We start from the raw sequence: 23,932 nt of genomic DNA, 5'->3' as shown, positions 1-23,932 counted from the left end.
GGTATTGCTGTTCAAATTCACATGTGTTTCTTTATGAAAGAAGTTTTCAAGTGTTTAAGAGACATTCATTTGTCTTCTCAGATAATTTTTTTTTAAAGATTTTTTTTTTTAAAAGAGATTGGAGTTTATTTATTTATTTATTTATTTATTTATTTATTTATTTATTTATGGCTGTGTTGGGTCTTCGTTTCTGTGCGAGGGCTTTCTCCAGTTGCGGCAAGCGGGGGCCACTCTTCATCGCGGTGCGCGGGCCTCTCACTATCGCGGCCTCTCTTGTTGCGGAGCACAGGCTCCAGACGCGCAGGCTCAGTAGTTGTGGCTCACGGGCACAGCCGCTCCGCGGCATGTGGGATCCTCCCAGCCCAGGGCTCGAACCCGTGTCCCCTGCATTGGCAGGCAGATTCTCAACCACTGCGCCACCAGGGAAGCCCCTCAGATAATTTTTATGCATATATAAGCCACTACAGTTATATAATCTTTTTTCTCCTCTCCATATTTAGAAATGGGGCAGTTGGCTAGAGTTGATTACTTCTGTATACTCCTTGTTTCACTGTTCCTTCCTTACTGCCACTAAAGTTAAGCACAACAAGCTTGCTTTTTTAAAAAAAAATTTACTTATTTTTAAAATTTATTTATTTTTTGACTGCATTGGGTCTTCATTGCTGTGCACGGGCTTTCTCTAGTTGTGGCGAGCGGGGGCTACTCTTTGTTGCGGTGCGTGGGCTTCTCACTGCGGTGGCTTCTCATTGTGGAGCATGGGCTCTAGGTGCGGGGACTCAGTAGTTGTGGCTCGCGGGCTCTAGGGCGCAGGCTCAGCAGTTGTGGTTCATGGGCTTAGTTGCTCTGCAGCATGTGGGATCTTCCCGGACCAGGGCTCGAACCTGTGTCCCCTGCATTGGCAGGTGGATTCTTAGCCACTGTGCCACAAGGGAAGCCCAACAGGCTTGCTTTTTAATAATAAATGCTAACTTGAAATTCAGTGCCTGGCCTTAAAAATGTAAATCTTCATATTGAACACCACCCAAAGAGATCATCCTCTCAACAGGGTCTCTTGCAGAGTGAAACTTAAATTTTGATGAAGTCTAATTTATCTTTTTTTTTTTTAATGGGTTGTGCTTTTTGTGTCATGTTTAAGAACTCTTCATCATACTTAAGTTTTAAATTTTTATGTTTTACATTTAAATCTATGATCCATTTGAATTAACTTTTATATTAGGTATGAGGTTTAGGTCAGTGTTCTTTTTGGAGAGCCTATGGATATCCAGTTGCTCCAGCACCATTTCTTAAGAAGATAATCCTTCTTCCACTGAATTACTTTTGTAATTTTGTAAAAAAAAATCAGTGTGCAACTATTTCTGGGTTTTCTATTTTGTTCCATTGATCTATGTGTCTATTTTCTCCCCAACATCACAGTTCTGATTCCTTGAAATTTGGTAGGGTGATTCCTTCCACTTTATTCTTTTTCAAAATTGTTTTTAGTTATTCTAGTTCCTTTGCCTTTCCATATAAACTTTAGAATAATCTTGTCTATAGCTACTATATTGCTGGAATTTTGATAAGAATTGCATTAAGTCTGTATATCAAAGTGTGGAAAACTGACACCTTTGCTATGTTGAGTCTTCTCTGGTTCTTTTCCTCAATGTTTTGTAGTTTTCAGCATACAAGTTCTATACATGTTTTCTTAGATTTATACCTAAGTATTTCATTTTCTTTGCAGCAATTGTAAATGGTATTATGTTTTAAATCTCAGTCCTCATGTGTTCATTGCCCACTATTCCCACTATTAATAAATATTCGTCAATATTGATCTGGACATGATGCCCAGTGCAATAAGAGGGGTAAGTATTTTGAAATGATGGTAAATATAATATTTTTTTCAGATGATGAGATTATCTACTTAGGAGGTCCAAGAAAATCAACAGAAGTATTAGAATTAGAAAAAGAATTCAGTAAGTTGGCATGGACACAAAATAAATATCCAAAAATCAACTTGTATTCCTACCTCTTGGCAATAATCAGATAGAAATTATAACGGGGGAAAATATTCCACTTACAACAACAATAAAATGGTAAAAAAAAAAACTCACTAAGAATAAACTGAATCAGAAATATGCATGACTGTAGTAACAACACTATAAAACTGAACTCAAGAATAGAAAAGAAAATAGGAATAAATTTGCAGAAATATTCTATTCCTGGATGAGGAGATTCAATATTGTACAGATATCATTTCTTTTTTTTTTTAGTTAATTAATTTATTTATTTATTTTTGGCTGCATTGGGTCTTCGTTGCTGTGCGGGCTTTCTCTAGTTGCGGTGAGCGGGGGTTACTCTTCGTTGTGGTGTGTGGGCTTCTCATTGCAGTGGCTTCTCTTGTTGCAGAGCACGGGCTCTAGGCATGCGGGCTTCAGTAGTTGTGGCACATGGGCTCAGTAGTTGTGGCTTGCGGGCTCTAGAGCTCAGGCTCAGTAGTTATGATGCACGAGCTTAGTTACTCCACTGCATGTGGGATCCTCCCGGACTAGGGCTCGAACCCGTGTCCCCAGCATTGGCAGGCAGATTCTTAACCACTGCGCCACCAGGGAAGTCCCCAGACGTCATTTCTGATATCTATTTTATACAATTTCTATGTACTGCAATTTTCTACTTAATGCAATTCCTAAACAAAATCCAGGTGGGATTTTCTTTGGATTATGACTGGGTTTTTTTGGATTATACCATATTGATTCTAAAGTTTGCCAGTGGAAAACCAAGTGGCAGAAGAATAAATATATGGGAACAACCAAGAATTATTTTTAGTTTTTATGAATTATTTGAAGTTTAGACAATTATGAAACATTTTTATTTATTCTTTTGAGAAAATACTCAGATGTACAAGCCTGAATTTTTTTTAATTGTGATATAATTGACATATAACATTATATTAGTTTCAGGTGTACAACATAATGATTCAATGTTGGTATATACTGTGAAATGATCACCACAATAAGTCAAGTTAACATCCATTACCACACATAGTTACACATTTTTTTTCTTGTGATGAGAACTTTTAAGATCAGTTCTCTTAAGCCCCACGCGCAGCAATAAAGACCCAACACAGCCAAAAATAAATAAACAAATAAAATTTATTTAAAAAAAAATCAATTCTCTTAGCAACTTTCAAATATACAGTATAGTATTATTAACTATAGTCACCATGCTGTACATTACATCACCAGGATTTATTTATTTTATAACTAAGATTTTTTTGCAAAAGAATAGTAGGGTATTCTTGCCTTAACAAATGCTGAGATGTACTTAAAAATCAGTAAGGGGCCTGGAATAGTACCTCTTCCTACAGAGGTGTCCATATCCTTATCCCCAGAACCTGTGAATATGTTGTTATATGTAAAGGGGAATTAAAATTGCAGGTGGAATTAAGGTTGCTAAACTTTTAAAATAGATTATCCTGGATTATCTGGGTGGGTCTAAGGTAATCACAAGGGACTTTATAAGTGGAAGATGGAAGCAGGAGTCAGAGAAAGAGATGTGATGACAGAAGCAGGGTCAGAGAGATGTTGTGTGTTGGCTTCATGGATGGTGGAAAGGGGGCCATGAGTCAAGGAATGTGAGCAGCCTCTAGAAGCTGGAAAAAGCCAGAAAATGGTTTCTTTTCTGGAGCCTCCAGAAAGGAACACAGCCCTGGGAACACCTTGATTTTAGCCCAGTGAGACTCATTTTGAATTTCTGACCTACAGAGGTATAAGATAATAAATTTGTGTTGTTTTAAGCCACTAAGTATGTGGTAATTTGTTATAACAGCAAGAGAAAACTAATACAGAGAAACAATTAGTGAAACAAAATAGAAAGATGATAAAATAAGCTGACCTATATACAAAACTTTAACATGCATTTCCAAACAGTGGGCAAAAGACAGATTGTATAGTAAATGATAGTTTGACAAATGTCCATCCATTTGGAAAAAATAAAGATTAAATTCTTACCTTTACCACATAAAATAATAAATTCAAGAAAAATTAGAGATTTAAATGTGAAAATTTGAAGTCATAAAGAACTAGAAGAAAATTTAGGAAAATATTATGATAAATCTTGAGGTGGCATGGCATTTCTTGTCATTACACCAAGGGTAAGAGCAACAAATCTGACATATTTAAGATGTAAAAATTAAAGTGTTACCTAAGTCAAAAGACATCATAGACAACCATCTGAAAAGCAAATCTGCAGGAAAATGTTGAAACGTTGTAGGGGAGGAAAAAGATCTTTTCCTTCTACCATTCTAGGTTCTTAGTTGGGGCTCTGTAACAAAAGACATTAATAAGAGAAAAACAAGTGGAAGTTTATTAATATGTGTAAATCGTATACAGATGGGAGAGACTCAGGGATGAGTAACTCAAAGCGATGGCTAGAGCTTGGATTCACATAGCAACTTGTCTTAAAACAAAGGAAAAAGGGGTTTGGGGCTTCCGGTTGAGAGGCAAGGTATGGGAAAATGACCAGGTCAAGTATGGTAAACAAGGATAAGATTTGTTATGCAGATTTAAGTCAATGCTTTCTTCATGGATAAGAGTTTCTTGTGATTTACAGTCATCCTTCTCTTCCTAGCACAGAGAAGGTGACAGTCTTACAAATGGAGATTTCCTTTATAAATGTAAATTTCCCTTACAAAAGAGTAACTTCTCTCCTTCTAGAACTTCTCCAGTGTCCGCTGTTTCTCAGAATAATCAGCTTAATCTTTATGCCAGAGAGGCATATTTTAGGGTGGCATATTCTATTCTCCTACAGTATGCAACAAATTAAAAGCAACTATCGTTAATATATAACAAAGCTTTTACAAATCAGTAAGAGAAATTGGAGCAAACCAATGAAAAAAATGTGTTCGGGTAATGGCATTACTTCACAGTATGGCACAAATGGATTAAGAAGTAGAATGTATGAAAGGAAAAAAAATAAGGGAAATGGAGAATAGATGCCAGAAGTTTCAACATTCATCTAATAGGAGTTCCAGACATAGAGAATAGAAAGACTGGAGAGAAGGCAATACATGAAGAAATAATGTTCTAGAATTTTCTAAGCTGAAGAGAGAAATGAATCTTCAAACTGAAAAGAGACACTAAATTCTGACCATGACTCAAACACACACACACATACACATACACACACGAAATAAAAATTTTAGGTTAAAGATAAAAACCCAGAAGATAAAGGGAAAATCCTGAAAGTTTCCAGGGAGAAAAGGGAGAGAATATAATGGAAAAGTTCTTCAAAGAGCTGATGAGAAATAACTTTGAACCTAGATTTCTAGATTCAGCCAAAATAATCCAGACGAGAGCAAAAATATTTCAGAAAGTTCATCATACACATACCCTTTCTGAAAGTATGATTAAGGTATGTGATCCAGCAAGAAGAAAAAAAAATGGATTTAGGAGGAAGGAGGGGGTTCCAGTAAAGCAATGCTGACGGGGAAAACAATAAAATTTATTGAAAAATCTAAATAAGTTTGATTGTAAATTTTAAAAATTACTATCTTGGGACTTCCCTGGTGGCACAGTGGTTAAGAATCCACCTGCCAGTGCAGAGGACACGGGTTTGATCCCTGGTCCAGGAAGATCCCACATGCCTCGGAGTAACTAAGCCCGTGTGCCACAACTACTGAAGCCCACACGCCTAGAGTCCGTGCTCTGCAACAAGAGAAGCCACCGCAATGAGAAACCCGTGCACGGCAACGAAGAGTAGCCCCCACTCGCCGCAACTAGAGAAAGCCCGCGTGCAGCAATGAAGACCCGACGCAGCCAAAAAATAACAAATAAAAAAAAATAAAAATAAGAAAAGTAAAAAATTACAATCTTGAACTACAATTTCAGGTAATATAAGCATGGAAGATGAGGGGAGGGACAAGAAAGAAAAGAGAAGTTCTTGTGTTGTTTAAGGGATGGATAGAGATGCTAATTAATGGTTGAATTATAGAATAATTAAGAGCATTAGCCTTTTAGAGTGCAAACTCTGAAGCCAGAACTTATGGGTTCAAATTCTGGCTTCGCACGCAACTTACCAGCTGTGTGACCTTGAAGAGGTGAGAAGGTGGTTGGATTTCAGAACAGCTCCCAGCAGCAAAACTCTTGATGGTTTGTGGGAAAAGGCCAGAGGCCACAGATGGAGGATAAGCTGAGATGGAGCTTTCTAATTGCATCCCTTTTTCTCCTCATATTTTCTAGAAGGCTCATTACCTGTCCTTTAAACACCACAGAGCAGAAAAGTGGCTGGGCTGGTCCAGTGCCAGTCCAAAGTGGCATGGTCACATCAAGGCATAGTGGGGTTGGAAAGCTCATAGAATAAGTGCAGTCAGGCTTACTGGTAAATAACCATTCCTTCCCTAGCACTCCCTCCACCCACTGGGCTAGGCAATTCTAACAAATAACAGCCCCACCCCTATCCCCCCTCTACATACCCCTAGACACTGTGAAATGTAAAATTATGAAAGATAAGCAAAAATTGTTTTTAAAACTTTCAGAGAGAAAGAGTAGCTTACTTACAAAGGAAAAATAATTAAACTGACATCAGATCTCTCAGACACCACCGTGGAGGCAAGGAGACAGTGGTGTAGTAACTCCAAAGAGTTGAAAGAAAGGAACTTTTATATTGGGCGGAATAAAAACAGTCTCAGGCACGCAGAGTCTCGGAAGGTTTAAGACAGAGAAAGCACAAGCATTAAAGACAGCACAGCAGTACAATTAATGTATGATGAAGGAGAATTTTTGCACATTTGCTCAATAAAGAATCTGCATTAACCATTCATCATTTGTATGACATATTTAAGGTTTTTTTTTCTCCCAAGGTGAGTATTATCTTAAACTTTAAAATTCATTCTATTGTATTTCTGATGATTGCTTTACTTTGTGTCTTGCTGTGGACTTACTGGATATTTAGGCACTGTAAACTATCCAGAGAAAGGCAGAAATGGCAATGGAGATAATTAAAGAATACTAGTGTAACTATAAAAGAATAACCAAAGGGGAAAATTGTTAGGGTAAATAAACACAAAATTGAATTTTCCCTGTTGTCAAAAGGGAAAGACACTTCCCCTTCATTTTTCATCAAGCATTTCCTTGAGAAACCTAGTATTTGTGAATACTTCCTCTTCCCCTTTGATATGTATGTACATATTTTTAAAAGCTAAATAAGCCTCTTGCCAGCCCATAAGCCAGGAATGTTTTTCTTAAAAGCCTTGGAGCCATCTCTTTGAAATGTGGATGTTGAGGGAGATAAGCGCCCTGGCTCCCTGTCACCTGAGAGTTTAGCCTAGGCGCCTGGCTCCAGGCTGTAAGCACCTGCTAGTCTTAGAGACAGGAGTTTTAATCTTTCCTTCGGATACAGGCAATTAGCTAGCACAGATGGCTTACTCCAACTGCCAGGTGAATTTAGGACTTGCCTGGGAGTATTTAGCTCTCACCCTTAAATGCCATTGCAAAGCCAAGCAAATGAGCAGCACGCCTGGACTTTCTGGCCCCTCCCACCACTTTTGGCTCCTCCCACCACTTTTGGATTGTATGAAACACTACACCTCAAAGTGTGAGATCTGGCTTCCCAAACAGCTGCCCAAGTGGCCAGATGATGCAAGTGTGGGGGAGTTAATGGCTATGGGGTACATTTTGATCTATAAGAAAAGAAACTGGGAGTGAGCCAGGCAGTTAAATTCTCCTTTCTTCCTCTCTCTCACGCACTGTTCCAAGCAGGGTTTCTATGTATAGTCTGTCTGGAGATGTCCTATATGGCCCAAAGGCTGTTTCCTTGGGAACCTGAGCTAAAACAAGAGCATTTAAGACAGTGTTAAGTGTTGAGTGTGGAGGACCCAGGTCTGGAGAGAGTAAAATTGTCCCAATAAGAAAATGGACGTTTTGAGGATTGGGGATAGAAGAAAGCAATAGAAGAACCCAGTTGTAGAATAACTAAGGGTGATATTTTTGGACAAAAAGGAAGTTCAGGTGATTTTTGCAGTGAACTGCTTAGCTTTGTAAAATATATACTTCCTTCACTTCTACCAGTCTTCCCTATGAAATCTTCAATAAAGTATCCTTCTGTAACCATTGCCTTGTGAAATGAATTTTATTTGGAGAATAAAACAGATTGAGTCCTGCACCAAACTTGGTGCAAGGGAACCTGCAGAGCAGAGCCTGGGGAAGCAGCAGGTCTCAGAGGACCTAAGCCTGCTACGTGAAGAAGCCCAGGCTGGCCTGTTGGAGGATAAGACCACAAGAAGCAAGGACTCATCCTAGCTGAGGCCTCAACCCACCTGCCAGCTGACTGTAGTTATATCAGTGATCCCAGGCAAGACCAGCAGAAAAACCACCTGGCCCAGCCCAAATAGCTGACCCACAGGATCCTGAGCAAATCAAATGTTTCTTGTTATAGGTAATAATAATAATAATAATAATAATAATAATAATAATAACCATTTAGAAAATAAAATGGAGAAAAATTACATTCATATAGTGACACAACACACCTAAAAAGAGACAATTGGAGCAAGGTGACAGACACAGCTCATATGCCCACCTCACATCCCATCCAACATCCCATTGATTTGGGAGGAAAAGTGTTTTTAAGGATAAATTCTTAACAGTCCAGGAAAACAGGAAACGGTGCTTGTGGGCACCAGAAATACTGAGGCACTCCTGGGAGATAGAAAGAAGGTGGGATCAGACTTGTAGAGAAATCTGAGGAGATGATATCGCAACTCAAATCACCAGAGGCAAGAGCTGTGCTTTGTAACCAAGCCTCTGAAAAACTCCAAACTTAGAATCAAAAGGGAGAAACAGCAGGAGTGGGCCTTAGAATAATCAGGTTAAGTTAATTTAAAGGTTCATTTGTAGACTCCCCTCCCACACCTCACAGATTGGCTGGTATCAATCACTTTCGTCTCTAAGATGAAACTCCAAGAATTGCTTATTAAAGAAAGTGAAAAATCTGCCCAACCTTCTGTATAATACCCATAATAGGCCATAAATACAATCTTGATAAATTCCACCACCACCAGCACCACTCCTGGCAAAATGTAGAAGAATACAAGGGACATTCTCTGAACACAATGTAATAAAACGAAACCCACTTTTGCTCTAGGAACTTTAAAAAACACCCTTAAAGACTATCTGAAGATGGCTGTTCAAGCAAACTTGTCTACCTCCCCACTGCTCCACTGAAATGATGGAAAAATTTCTTAAAGTACTGGAAAAGAAGAAAGGTGCCATCCAGGAACCAGAAATTGTGAAGAATTCCTAAAAAGAGAAAGCAGTTCAGATAAGATTTACAAGGGTGAAGAGAACCAGAAGCCAAAAGGAGCGGGCAGAAATAACTAAGAAGGTTAAGAGTATATCCAGAGAAACTGTAGGTGGAGGGTAAACGGATAGAAAGAGCAAGAACTACCCCCAGAACTACAGGGCTAGTTGGGTCCTCGACACCCTTACGCGGGGTGGACGGCACTTTAATGACTTCTAATGACAGTGAAATCCCTACCTGCTACCTGGGAAGGGCCCCGAGGATAGGTGTGGGGAATGCTGAGAAAGAAGCAAATTAGAGCCTGAGGTACCTTCAGCCTCCACAGTAATAATGAAAGAGAGAAACACATTTGTAGAGAGGGGACCGCTTCCAGCCTGTTTGTTCCATGGCTAATCACCCCAAAGCCAACAGGATACTCAGATGTCCTACCCACTTATGAAGAGTCTGAACGGGTGATACCTTGATCCATGCATTTTATGAACATAATATTCAGATAAAACTGTAAAACACATAAAATGTTGTCCAAAGCATCATTGGCCTATGTCATGGGCTCAAAAACTGTGTTCCTACAAGACCATGTGTCTCCCTAAGGGAGAATAAATCTTAATTTATTAAGTCAACAAAATAAAGTGAACTGGACTAAATCCAAAGTAATATTATGAAGCCAGTGTAGTTTTCTCATTGTCTCTCAGTCTCCTTTCTGCCTCTGTCCCCCACCCAGTACCTTCCAGATTTCTAAAGTCTAGTGTTGCATTGAAAGTAGAAATATGATTACTGTGGTTCCCATAGAATTTCTTCTACAGTGTGGTTGGTCGGCTGACTTTCAGTGCAAATGGCATCTGCCCCCAGCAGCACACCCCAAGCCCTCTGTCTCTAATGGAAGAATAAATCTGTCCTCTTTTACAGTTCCTTCAGTTGTGAACTGGAGAGTGGGGTCTGGCCACTTCTCTGAATAGAGACAATAACAGAAAATAAATCTAACCAAAAATGTGCGAACTGTGGATGCAATAAATTATAAAACTTTATGGAAGACTTAAGAAAGTTCTTAAAAATGGAGACAAAACCCAGGTTCTTAGGTGGGAAGACTCAACAGCATAAAGATGTCATTAACCCCCAAGTTGATCGACAAATTCAATGAAATTCCAGTCAGAATCCCAACAGGGACCCTTTTTTTCAATCCTGGAACTTGACCGGCAGATTCTAAAATGTACCTGTATGTGCAAAGGACCTAAAGAAGGACAAAGAGGAAGGACTTGCCTTCTGAACAGCCAGTAATATTGTGGGGCTACGGTCCCTGACATAGGGCGGTGCTGGCACAGGGATCAATAGATTGACTGCGGGACAGAAAAGAGAGCTGAGAAACAGATCCATAAGCAGACACCCTTGACATTAAGCTGAGATGGCCCTCAGAGCAGTGGGAACAAGAGGACACATTCACCATCAACTTTCTCCCTTAGGATGACGACAGGAACCCGTCTCTTACCTTGTCAGCCTTTCCCACAGAGTTCTGTACACAGTCAAGGCCTAATAAGTGCCTTGTGATAAATTGACTGACTGAGAAAAACTGTACCATTCTCGTTCTTGCCTACCCTCGCTGAGAGATCGCCTCTGTCTAATGCCTGAAATCTTTCCATTTAAATAGCATTCCTTTAGCCAGGGGTTTCAACCTTGGCACCATTGACATTTGGGGCTGGATAATTTTTCTTGGGGTGGGGGACGACACTGTCCTCTGCGTTGTAAGATGTTTAGCAGCATCCTTGACCTCTACCCACTAGATGCCAGTAACCTTCCCCCCATCAAGTTATGACAACCAAAACTGTTTCCAGACGTTGTCGAATGTCCCCTAGGGGACAAGATCCACACCGGCTCTCCCCCATTGAGAACCACTGGGTTAGGCAGTTCTCCCACACCACACTCTTTTATATGTCACACCCACCTTGTGGCTGACTTTAGAATGTTCACAAATATCCTAGCTCTCTCTGCTCCCAGAGGACCGCACTCTCTCACCCCTTCGAGGGTCAGACTTGACCATTTGATGAGACAGTTCATGCTTAGCCACTCTCTTGTCTCTGCCGGGCCACCCACGTGGCTTCTCTGTGTCCCTGGGACCTAGCATGAGGGTGTTGATAATGTGGAGAAGAGCCCCAGTCTATCTGCGGTGGGCAGGCAGCATGAGTGAGAAATAAACTCTGATTGTCTGTCATTTCTTTTTTTTTCTTTTTTTAAAGTTTTATTTATTTATTTATTTTTGGTTGTGTTGGGTCTTCGTTTCTGTGCGAGGGCTTTCTCCAGTTGGGGCAAGCGGGGGCCACTCTTCATCGCGGTGCGTGGGCCTCTCACTATCGCGGCCTCTCTTGTTGCGGAGCACAGGCTCCAGATGCGCAGGCTCAGAAATTGTGGCTCACGGGCCCAGTTGCTCCGCGGCATGTGGGATCTTCCCGGACCAGGGCTCGAACCCGTGTCCCCTGCATTGGCAGGCAGATTCTCAACCATTGCGCCAACAGGGAAGCCCTGTCATTTCTTTATAACCCAATCTACTCTGAGCTGGTATCCCTCCCCACCAAAAGGATGATGCCTGCTTTGAAATAACAGAAAAAATATATATTGGTCTCTGCCCCTGATTCCTGGCACAGAGCCCCTAAAACCCACATAATTTCCTATGTGATAAGAGCACTAGCAGCACCTTTTGTCCTCATGAGGCGACTCTGGGTGGGCTCCTGGTCACCAGAAAGACCAAGCTATGATTTCAAGCTTGGAATTTTCAGCCCCAGGCCCCCATCCTCCAGAGGAGGGAAAGGGCTGGAAATGGAGTTAATAATTGATCATGCCTATGTGAGGAAGCCTCCATAAAATCCCAATAGCATGGAGTTCCGGAAGCTTCCAGGTGGGTGAACACATCCATGCTGGGAGACTGGGCACCCCAATGCCACAGGGACAGAAGCTGTTGTGCCCCGAACCCTTCCGGACCTCGCCCCAGGTATTTCTTCACCTGGCTGTTCATCTGTATCCTTTATCATGTCCTTTATTATATAATAAACCAGTAAATGTAAGTAAGTGTTTCCCTGAGTTCTGTGAGCTATTCTAGCAAATGACTGAATTCGAGAAGGGGGTCATGGGAACCTCTGATGTGTAGCTGGTTGGTCAGAAGTACAGGTGACAACCTGGGACTATCAGTTGGCATCTGAGCTGGAAGGGGCAGTCTTGTGGGACTGAGCTCTTAACCTGTTGGGTCTGTGCTAACTCCCATTAGTGTCAGGATTGAATTGAATTGTAGGACACCCAGCTGATGACACAGAGAATTGCTTTGGTATGGGGAAAACCCCCACACGTCCCAGAAGTGTTGTGGGTGTGGTAGTACTGTGAGAGTAAAAAAGAGACATAGGAGTGTTTTTCCCAGACATCTGGGATGGCCTACCCCTCCATACACCCCTCCCCCGGTCAGGCCTGTGCCAGGGGAGCAGGAAGCCTCCAGGTCAGCACCTTTCAGGGGACCCTGGATTAGAGGGACATCATGAGGCTTCCTTGAACCTTCCCTGCAGGACCCGGAGCAGCAAGTCACCTGGTGGACACACACTGGGACCCTGGAGAAAGACTTTCCAAAGGTTGTGACTCATGGTCAAGAAAATATTTTATGGATCCTGAATAGAATTGCACATTTTATTTACTTATTTATTTATTTATTTTTGGCTGTGTTGGGTCTTCGTTGCTGTGCACAGGCTTTCTCTAGTTGCGGCGAGCAGGGGCTACTCTTCATTGTGGTGCGCGGGCTTCTCATTGTGGTGGCTTCTCTTGTTGCAGAGCACGGGCTCTAGTTGCACAGGCTTCAGTAGTTGTGGTGCGCAGGCTCAGTAGTTTGGCTTGCGGGCTCTAGAGCGCAGGCTCAGTAGTTGTGGTGCACGGGCTTAGTTGCTCCGAGGCATGTGGGATCTTCCCGGACCAGGGCTCGAACCCGTGTCCCCTGCATTGGCAGGCGGATTCTTAACCACTGCGCCACCAAGGAAGCCCAGAATTGCACATTTTAAATGAATTAGAATGAAATAACATAGCACATCATAAAACAGAATAGAAAATATTGGAGAGTATCACATATTAAGGGTCAGTATTGTTCTGTGAAGCATTTGTTTTAGAGTCACTTGTAAAATGTGTTCTTTACTGTGGGTCTTGGTGAATAAAGCTCAGAACTGTTTTCTTGTGATGGATGTACTGTTCTCTCTCACATGTCCTTGCATTTTCCCAGTTCTCTACTATGAATAGGATTTTTTGTTTGGCTGCGCTGTGCGGCTTGTGGGATCTTAGTTCCCCAACCAGGGATTGAACCTGGGCCCTCAGCAGTGAAAGCGCAGAGTCCTAACCACTGGACCGTCAGGGAATTCCCAGGATTTTGCTTTAGAACCAGTTTTAAAAATTACTGAAAGAGAAACAAAACAGAGACTGGAAATTTAATAAAAAAGTCATTTTGGACCCTCATCATAAGAGCACGTGTGTCCACACTGGGCCCCAGGCTTGATGTGGGGAGGAGGCTGATTGGGGGTGTACTTGGGGGCCACATACAGGCTGACTTCTAGGGTTGGGCAAAACCATAGTCTCCCTGCATCTCAAAATTTGGATCTGTCACATGGAGGAGGAGGAGGAGGAGGGGGAGGAGGAGGGGGAGGAGGAGGGGGGGGAGGAGGAGAGGAAGGGAAAAGGGGAGGGAGGAAGGAAGGGAGGGAGGAAGGAAGGGAGGAAGGAAGGAGCTGTATCTACCTAGGGAACCTAAGGGAAAATGCTCCCTGTCATGACCCCAGAGTGTTTTCAAGCCATCCTTCCCTGTACCCGTCTCCTGTGCTGAGGAATCCAGCTCGTGGATCCCATCTTCCTTGGGAGAAAGAAAAATCAAATCCTTCTGTATCTCTTTTGGATGTCCTCTTCCGTATTTGCACAGAGAATAAGGTATGCAATGTCTATTAGCAGAATATTAAATTTGAGTAAAGAAGAACAGTACTGGGGTAAAATAGAATTTGTTTCCTCTGAGGCACAGGTAGAGTGACCTCACTGACCTGGGCAGCACCCACCTCTCCCTGCAGCACCAGGCAGGGTGTCCTCACAGTTCTGGGGAACCTCTGACCCCAGCCAGCTGACCCCTCATGCCCTCCTTCCTGGCACCCTCTCCCGCCGAAGGCTGTGATAACCCACACTTGGCCCTGGGTCTCCCTTGCCTCTCTGCCAGCCCCTCTTCCACCCACCCTGTGTATCTCTGTCCTCCCCTGCCCTCACTACCACCAAACCTGCCTCTCCCTCTGGACACGCTCCACCTCTAGGGTTCCTTGTCTTGGAAAAATGACTCCACATTCTTCACCCTGAGATTTGGGGCAGAACTCAGAGCTCATTCAAGCCTCTCCACCCCCCAAATACATACCTATCTTCCTTAGTGTCTCTGAAGTCACGGTGAGTTCCAAACTCAGCTCTTCCTGCACATGCCAGCTGTAGGAACTCTGGCAAGAAGCTGGACGTCTGTCTGTGTCTCCATCTCTCATTACAATCTCTCTCTCTAGCTATATGTAACATCTATAGTATCATAATGATGATAGTGTCTGTGCTCAGAGGTTGGTTGTGGAGATAAACAGGAGAATCCATACGAGATGCTTAGCATCAGCCCAGGCACTTTGCAAACATAAGATGATTATTAATTGTACTTTCTATGGTTATTATGGAAGGTGGGCTGAGAGGGGGAGACCCCAGTGGACCACACCTCCCTCATTCCTGCAGATGTTGTTCCTGGCCTGGGATGCAGACTCCTGGGCCTGGGACCCATCTCATGCAAAGGTATGATCCTGAGTGGCAAGACATTATTATTCTTGGAGGAGTAGGTGGGGACTCAGGTAAACTGGGATGCCCTCACCATGCAGCCCCCAGGAGCTGGCTCTGCGGGGAGGGTCACCCCTGTGAGGAAGGCTGTGCCTCAGAACATGGTGGTCAGGGAGGGTTTATGCGGGTGTCCACATCCGTCCATACCCCTGGCCACGCCTCCTTTCCCACCTGTCTGTCACAGTCGATGCCAACTCCCAGGTCTAGAGCTCCACAGAGTGGTGATTCTCTGAGGATCTTCTCAGTCTCCCAGAGCAAGGTCCTCTCGGGCAGGGTCCCCCATCCCTGAGGTCTTTAGGAGACCCAGACCCAGGCCCGGCCCCAGGGCTGCTGTGTGGACAGCAACCTGCGACCCTGCAGCTATCATAGAGTGTTTGTGGGAGGGGGTAGACCCAATTCTGGTCCAGCAACCATGGCTCCAACCTGAGTCACAGTGACCAGAGTCCAAGGAGAGGCTTGATCCTTGCCCTTCTCCAGGAGCCCCTTATCTGCTGGCTTACGGTTCCTCCCGCCTTTGATTCAAATCTGTTGGGGTGAGGGGATGGGTCCAGTGGTGGGATGAAGGCGGAGGTAGGGGAGATGGAGGCCTCAGCAGGAGAGTGGAGACCTTCCAAGGCTGGATGAGAGCCAGGAGGCTGAGGTGATGGGCAGTGGATGGTCAAAATGGTGCAACACTGCCTCCATCTGGGGCTGGTGTTTGATGTCCCATGTAAGTCACCTTGGATCTCCGTTGGTAGCCTTAATGTCCCCCAACACACACAATGGTTTGTTCTAAAATAGACTCCTCTCTTCCCTTCCCCAGAGCCGACTGTTCCAGCTCTGTGGCCTGCAACGGTTCGTTTGGGACAGGACTATCCCATTCTCAGCACTTGACCCCTATCCCAGCTCCCAAGCCCTTGGTTGTGAGATGGGCAATTTCATGCCTTTGTCCAGTGGACTTTTCCATCTGTTGCTCCCCTGAATCATGACTAAGTGGACTCTTCCATTCCTGTCCACCATGGTCCTCACAATGGACCTCTCCTTCCCTATTCCTCCATGTTCCCCAGTTGACAGTTTCATCTCTGTCTCCTCCCACATACTCCCAAATGGATCGTCCCAGCCCCATGACCCTGAAGATCTTAGAAAGAGCAAAGGCCAAGGTGTCCAACCACCTGCAGAATCCTGCCCCAGGACTGGGGTGTATAGCATCCATCAGAATAAAAACTAGCAACATCCCCCACTAGACTGTCACCTCCACATGGGCAGGGACAGTTGTTTATCTTGTTCCCAGACATCTCTCCAGCACCTAGGATGGCCCTTAGTACACAGTACAAACCCATTAGGTGTTGGATGAATGAACCCTTTGACACAGCAATTCCACTTCTAAGAACGTGTCCTAAAGAAACACTCACACAGGTGCACAGGGTTGTGTGCACAAGAACGGGAGGAGCAAACAACTGGGAAAAACTTGTAAATGTTTATTAATTGTCAGTGATTGATGCAGGGTAAATGAATAATGGAGGTTTGTAGCATGGAGCACATAGTGAACAGGAAACAGAGTGAGACAGACTTGTCCAGGACACGCTGCTAGTGGGGAAAAGCAGGTCAGAGATGCTCATAGTGGTACCCTGTGTGTGTGTGTGTGTGTGTGTGTGTGTGTGTTTGTGTGTAAATGCAGAGAAAAACATCTGGAATCAAACACTCAGAACTGCTCTCAGTAGTTGCATCTGGAGAGAGGGAGGTTAGTGTCGTTTTGTACAAAGAATACTTGACAATACTTGTTTTTTTAAGGTAGATGCATGGGTACACAGAGAGAAATACACATTAGGTATATGTCTTGCTCATCAACGCAACTCTAACATCTAGCAACGTTTGGCACATAGTAAGAAAAATCATGTTTAACTTTTCACTGTTGTGAACTCTTTCTTTCACTTGCTATACAGCTGATGGCTAGGAGTTCACAGCCATGCCCATGTTCATGAAAGGCCACCAGGTTCTGCTTCTTATCATGGGCACTTGTCACATCCCCGAGGCTGAGGCACGGAAAGGGAAGACAAGTAAGTGGCGGTGAGCTCCCATTGACTGAAAAATCACTACTTAACTCTGACCTACATAGCCTTGTGCACGCCAATTCCACCTTGCCTTGTGGTCTATGCGCTTCTCCCGCTGCTCCTAAAGACCAAACATCTGCGCAGGCTACAGCGACTCCCTCATCTGTCCTATGAGTTTCTAGGCTAGAGGAAGGTGTGGCCTACACGCCAGTAGCTGACCTGAGGTTTGGGAGCCCACAGCATCCTGGGGAGGGAAGATCTCTGGATATACAGAGCAGGGAGTAGAAAAAGCAAGGGAAACCTCCTCATTTAGCCTCAGAGCTGCACCCCAAGGGACAGGGAGAAAGGAATGATTTGGGAACAAGCAACAAGATGGGATACAAGTACCATAAGAGAACAGTGCATTTTGCAGGGATGTGGGGATGGACTGAAAGGTCACTTACAGAGTTAGTCGTCTTCCTTGGGGTCACTGATCTCTTCATAGATCACCACGTTCTTTCTTTCCCGCAGTCTGTGGGTCCAGACATTAATCTTCCTTCCCTTGGGTCCTGTGGTGGAGAAGAGTTGGTAAATGGGGGTTGGGTGGGTTAGGGAGTGTTGGGCCCTGTTTTGTCAGATAAGGAGATGCCTCCTCCCTCCCAAGTGACCACAGGCCTTTTACATAGTCTTTTTTCCACACCTTCTGGCTCAGAGAGGCTGAGATACTAAACCCGCACCAATACACACCAAACGCCAGTTAGAGTTTTAGCTTCTGGCTCCTTCCATTGTCAGGTTTAGATTCCCAACCTCTTTACTCACCAGAACATTTATTCCGACCTTCTTTCATTCAGCATGTATTTGTTAAGGGCATATTGTGTGCCAGGCATTGAGCTGAAGGTGGGGATAAAACTCCAAGTAAGATATGTTCCCAGGTTATCACAGACGGAATAATGACCTGAGCACCTTTCATGGCGTCAGGGCTTGTAGACTGAATCGAACACTTCTTTTTTTGGTTGCTCTGTGCGTGGCATGCAGGATCTCCACCAGGGATGGAAACCGTGCCCCCTGCAGTGGAAGCGCGGAGTCTTAACCACTGGGCCGCCAGGGAAGTCCCTTGAATTGAACACCTTTGAATAACCTGTGATCTCTGGTTCTTTATTTCCGTTTTATGGACTAGGAACTGGAGCTCAGAGAATTTGGAAGGCTTGCCCCAAGTTACACAGCTTTCATATCGATGAAACTCAAGTCTGTGACGCTGGAAGTCAGTTTTTTTTTTGTCTTGTTTTGTTTTTTTTTAAATTTTTGGCTGTGCCATGCGGCTTGTGGGATCTTAGTTCCCCGACCAGGGATCGAACCTGGGTCCCGGCAGTGAAAGCGCCAAGTCCTAACCACTGAACCACCAGGAAATTCCCTGGAAGTCAGTTCTAATGTTTCAGCTGGAGCTGGGTGAGCTCCTCAGCCCAGCCTGGCCCCAGGCCTGTCCAGGATCCATCTCCCACACCTAGCCCATGCACTTGAACATGGCCAGGGAAGCCAGAGGAGTTGTTCCCAAAGAGTTTCCTCTTACCTGATGTTTTCTTACTCTGCTGACCAGAGGTATCTGCTTTTTCCGGGGAGCGCAGCTGTTTCTGAGCCTGCTCTGAGCCTGATGTTGCTGGTACTAACTTCGAAGGATTTTTTTTCTTTTCGGGTTTCTTGGGCATCACCTTTTTAATGTGAAGGTCACATACAAAGAGTATCAATGGCATTTCTCGAGTGCTTTAGAGCTTACAAAGTGTCTTTGTGCGCAGTACCTTAATTAAAGTTCTCAACAAGTCTGGGAGATCATTATATTACCTGTACCTAAACTACGAGGAACCTGGGAAGTTAGAAGGAAAAGGAATGGTCTACATGAAGGGTGTTTCCAGGACTAGAACGCTTGTCTTCACACTCTTTCCAGACTGACACTCTCGCCAAGAGAAGTCTCCATGTGAGCAGGAGTGTGGTACACGGAAGATTTGGGGAAGCAGAGCACACTAACAATTCACGAGGTCTGTGAAAGTGAGGAGGGGCTTCTATAAAATATAAGGGATCGAATATAAGCTAGTAGACAGCTGCTGGGAGAGTAAATGGAACAATGTACAGAAGGGACAAAACACTGCTGGCAAATGGTGTGGGGGGATGAATATAGGGAAGGGAGAAGAAAGGAGTGGTTCGTGGAAATTCATGTAGGCAGCCAAGAAGGTGGTGCCAGATGTGACATCCTGTCCTACCCTGGCAAGAACATTTCAGGTGGAATTAAGCGAGGTGGTTCCTCTACCAATTCTACTGGTGTCAGGGTGTGTCACTGACCAACAACCTTAAGCTAACCTTCATTCAGCTCCTTTGTTTATGAAACAGTGAGCAATAACAGTGTAACCAGCTCCCTCATTTATGAATCAGTGAACAATGACTGTAAAACAAGCTAAGTGAAAGAACTTTCTGAGCTTACAAATGCTGTTTAAACGTGGTAATAATGAAAATGAATACTTTCTTTTATGATCCTTCTTTGAGTTCTCTCCTCAACCGTGTCCACACTGGCAACCCACCCGCCAGATCCCTTTACCCTCTAAACTAGAGTTTAATCTGCAATTGTGGAAGAACTTATTCAGGAACCCTCTAAGGGTCCCCCTGGGCTGGGACTGAGGCTTCAGAGATGCCTCAGGTGCAGACAAGGCCCCGAAGGAGCTCACAGAAGGGAGGGGCCAACAGTCCAGGCGATTCCCAAGCAATGTGAAAGGGGCCCTTTGACTGAGCAGAGGGGAGCTGGTACTTCCTGTTGTGAGAGTGGGCATCTAAACAGAAGCATCAGCAGCATCTGCGAGTTTAGCCCTAGGGGAAACGCCTGAGCTTCAGAAACATATGAAAAATTCACGAATTTGGAAATGGTTTGGGGCTTTGGGTTAGACTACTGCCACTGCCACTGTGGTCTCCAGCAAATTATTTAACATCTCTGTACCACAATATCCGCATGTTTATTATTATTATTTAGTAATAATAATATCCTCATTATTATTTGGGGATAATAATAGTAGCAATGTCATAGAGGTTTTCTTAGGGACTAAATAAATTAATCCATGTGAATTGCCTAAAATAAATCTGGCATCACTATGAAAACAAAAGAAGTATCAGCTACCACAATTGTTGTTAATTACTATTAAGCTCTCAATACTACATCAGGCATTGTGATAAAGAGATCAGGAAAGGGAGGCAGTGAGGGCCAGGCCATTTTTTTTTTCACACACACACACACACACACTGTATTTTATTTTTACAAGAGATAAATAGACTGACACCAAGCATTGTAAGTGGATGACCACAACAAAAGCAACAATGATTACAATTACCAAACATGAAACACACTCATACTATGTCATAATATTGACATTCAGTCCAGTAATCCTCCACTGTAACAGCTCCTTTACTTTGCAGTGAAAACTGATTTGTATATTCTTTGCCTCTGAGTCCTTGTGGGATTTTTTTTTTAATAATTCAAACAGAAAGTCACAAAAATTATAATCATCCTCATCAGTTCACTCAGTCCCATGTAATTAATTTTTTTTCATCTTGATCTTTTGTTAGCACAGGCCATTTTCAATATTTTCCCACTTTTACCAATATTCACATCCATGGAGAGATAAACGGTCTCTGGTCCTCTGGATTTGGGAGGCACTCACCTTCAGGTGTTTTCTCTCTTGCATGTTGGAAGCCTCCTGAGCAGGTTCGTCTAAAAGAAGGCGACAAATCAGAATTTTTCTTTGTTGGTAAATATTCCCAAACTGCAGAGAGACTCCTGTAGTATCGGTATTCTGCAGCAGAGGTTTATGAGTCCACTCACTGTCAAGGAGTTACTTTGAGACAAGCCTCTGAATTATAACAGTTTATGCATTTATTTGCAGCATCAATTCATAATTTTCCTTCTGATGGTTTATAAAAAGTGAACTAAACCCCATCACTGCCTAATCCTATTCATTACATATTTCTTACTTGTTTCCCCAAAGAATTAAATTGACTGGTCTTTAACCAAAAATCACTGTATACTTAAAATGGTGAATTTTATAGTATGCCTCAATGAAACTGTTAAGTGTATGATGAACCATGGATGATTTAATCCAGCTGTTCTGGAATGTTTCCAGTATAAGAACACCTCTTTAATGTCAAAAACTTTGTAGATACTCAAGCACTGGGTTTTCAGTCCTCTCGCAGTAATTTTGGGAGCTTGTGGAATCTGCCCTGTTTAGCCGGAGAGTCAAAGGTCTATTGGAGGGCTTCCCTGGTGGCGCAGTGGTTGAGAATCTGCCTGCTAATGCAGGGGACACGGGTTCGAGCCCTGGTCTGGGAAGATCCCACATGCCGCGGAGCGGCTGGGCCCGTGAGCCACAACTACTGAGCCTGCGCGTCTGGAGCCTGTGCCCCGCAACGGGAGGGGCCGCGATAGTGAAAGGCCCGCGCACCGCGATGAAGAGTGGCCCCCACTTGCCGCAACTAGAGAAAGCCCTCGCACGAACCGAAGACACAGCATAGCCAAAAATAAATAAATAAATAAAAATAAAAGTAGCTATAAAATTAAAAAAAAAAAAAAAGGTCTATTGGAGACATTTTGAAAATTCTGACCCTGTCTTCTTACAACTGTGCTGTCAGAGCAAAAGAGCAAGTGAACGCATCCTATCCCCTTTTTAAGTGAGTACATACACTGCTGAAATTCACAAAGATATCTAGAATCTGTCACTTTTTTAACCCTACGTTGCCTCTGCTCACTGACAAGTAGGAAAGGTCAATGTGTGGAGGACTGCTCTCTCAAACTCTCTCCCAAACTCAACACATAGAATCAGGTTCAATTAGGAGTGAGACAACTATTTGGTTTTGGTAAAACACAGAGAAATAGCCATATGTCATTACATAATGTGTTAATCACTTTCTCTCTTAAGATAGTTATCCAATACCTATGCTCTATTATTTTAGAAGTTTGGGGTAGATTTACACTTTAAATTTTTCTTAATCATCCTGTGATTCATTAATGGTATTTAGCAAGAACTAGCTCCTTTAAAAAAGAAATGTTTCAAGCATACAGAAAATTATGGAGAATAATATTCGAAATGTGTGCATCTACTACGGAGTCTAGCTGCATTTCAACATTACCTCACAACTACTTCAGATCACTCTGAGCTCTTTATTAAAAATATAACAAGGCATTATGAACAAGTCACAGCTGAAGCCATCTGTGCGGCCCTCACTGATCCTTGCCCTCCCTCCTTCTCCAGTTCTTCACTCCAGAATTTGATGGGTTTTATTCTCATTCAGGTTTTTATACGTTTACCATGTACTTACTATCCTTACAATATATATATTCTTGTTTTGCATGTTTTAGGATTTTATATGAATGGCCTCTGACTGTGCTTAACCTTCTGCATCCAACTTTTTTCACTCAACCATGATGCTTTTGAGGGAACAAACTCCTGAGAATCTTTCCCCATCCAGACCCCAAAGTAGACAGGCTTCAGGAGACCCTTTCCTGTCACTTATGCTGATTCCCGGGGTTCCGACCTTTAGAATCATGCCCGTTGGATTTTGTGGCTCGTTTTTTTAGGACGCATGAAAGTTGGTAGGGTAGCCTTGAGACCTAGAATGATGCAAAATATTTGTTTCTTAACAGGCAACCTGAGAGGAGGGTAGAATGCTGGGACACAGCACCAACAGTAAAGCTAATCAGCTGGGGGAGGGGGGTTCTGAACCAGGGCCAGTGGGAGAGAAATGCACAGGATCCAGGACAGAGTATCTCTGTGGCCACTCCCAGTCCACAGCCTTGCACAGGACATATCAGTAAAAGAGCAGAATGCCTGCAAGCTTCCCTGGGATTTCTTCCCACACAAAAGGACAAATGTGGGACAATTGCCACAGCCTAAGAAGAAGCCATGGCATGTAAAGAGGGATGGTCATTTGTTCCCAGCCTTGTCTGGACCCAGAACTTCCTGTTACCTAGATCAGTCATGATGTAATAGTTTCTCTTCATATACACATAGGTGATTTTCTCTGAGTAACCCAGATCTGCCCACTCTTTCTTAGGGAAGTATTTGGAAATATCCTTGAAAGCCTAGAAAAGAAAGAAGAATAAATCCTAGCAATGACTCAGCTAAACATGTCTGACATTCAGCCAGGAACTCTTCCTTGGCTGCAGGACCTCCAAGTTAGATCTGTAAACTGGAGATAATAATCCTTCCTGGTTGATGTCATGGCTAACTGACAGAACATGGGTAACATTGCCTAGGTTCTCACCTGGCATGCAGTAGGTGCTTAAGGCTGGTGGCATCCTCTCCTCTCACCTTCTGGAATTGACTGAGAGTCAACCAATCCAGTAAAGGTCACTGATCTTGTACCCAGGGATGCTAGGCAAGGACAGAGTGAGGGTGGGAATCTCTGGATGTCCTCGTGACATGCTGCTCCTTGTTCCCAGTGCCTCTGACCTCCCCTCCTCAGAAATCTAGCCACCCTACACTGTCCCCTGGTCCACTCCTCTGCCCCCTCCAGATCACCCCACCTTGGTGTTCTCTGATTTGTGGCTATATTCCCTGGGGCTTTTTGCAAAGGAGCTGCCTCTGTTCATGGTGCTGGGACTGGTCTGATCTAGAAGGAACACATCCTGGATCTGTCCAGCCACAAGGCCAAAAGTTCTGTTGGGAGAGAAAGTGCTGAGGGAAGGCCACACTCAGTTAGTCACCTGTAATTAAGGTTCTACTTTTCTCCATCCTTGGCTTATCTGTCCCTGAGTAAGGACGTGGGGGTGGGGAAAT

At 43.6% G+C, this 23,932-nt stretch overlaps 1 protein-coding gene across 1 annotated transcript; it reads right to left on the bottom strand.

The window, feature by feature from the left end:
- Nucleotides 1-17,594: 17,594 nt before the first annotated feature.
- LOC118888279 (putative protein SSX9) lies at nt 17,595-23,745 on the bottom strand. The gene is made up of 5 exons (XM_036839269.1): nt 23,680-23,745; nt 23,121-23,235; nt 20,822-20,871; nt 18,694-18,832; nt 17,595-17,695 (listed from the first exon to the last, which is right to left on the bottom strand). The coding sequence occupies exons 1-5, from the start codon at nt 23,743-23,745 to the stop codon at nt 17,595-17,597; spliced, it is 471 nt and encodes a 156-aa protein (XP_036695164.1).
- Nucleotides 23,746-23,932: the final 187 nt, after the last annotated feature.

This window comes from Balaenoptera musculus, chromosome X (genome assembly GCF_009873245.2).
Source record: "Balaenoptera musculus isolate JJ_BM4_2016_0621 chromosome X, mBalMus1.pri.v3, whole genome shotgun sequence".
Taxonomy (NCBI): domain Eukaryota; kingdom Metazoa; phylum Chordata; class Mammalia; order Artiodactyla; family Balaenopteridae; genus Balaenoptera; species Balaenoptera musculus.
The sequence above is the reverse complement of the archived record's forward strand: the minus strand, read 5'-3'. Positions and strand labels throughout refer to the sequence as shown.

What these genes read in the sequence shown, in the direction of transcription:
- LOC118888279 (XM_036839269.1), bottom strand. Translation starts at nt 23,745, where the DNA reads ATGAACAGAGGCAGCTCCTTTGCAAAAAGCCCCAGGGAATATAGCCAC. An exon ending in TTACATCATGACTGATCTAG is followed by an intron (nt 20,872 to 23,120) that starts GTAACAGGAAGT and finishes GCCTTCTTTTAG; the next exon opens with ACGAACCTGCTCAGGAGGCT. An exon ending in AAGAGAGAAAACACCTGAAG is followed by an intron (nt 18,833 to 20,821) that starts GTGAGTGCCTCC and finishes CACATTAAAAAG; the next exon opens with GTGATGCCCAAGAAACCCGA.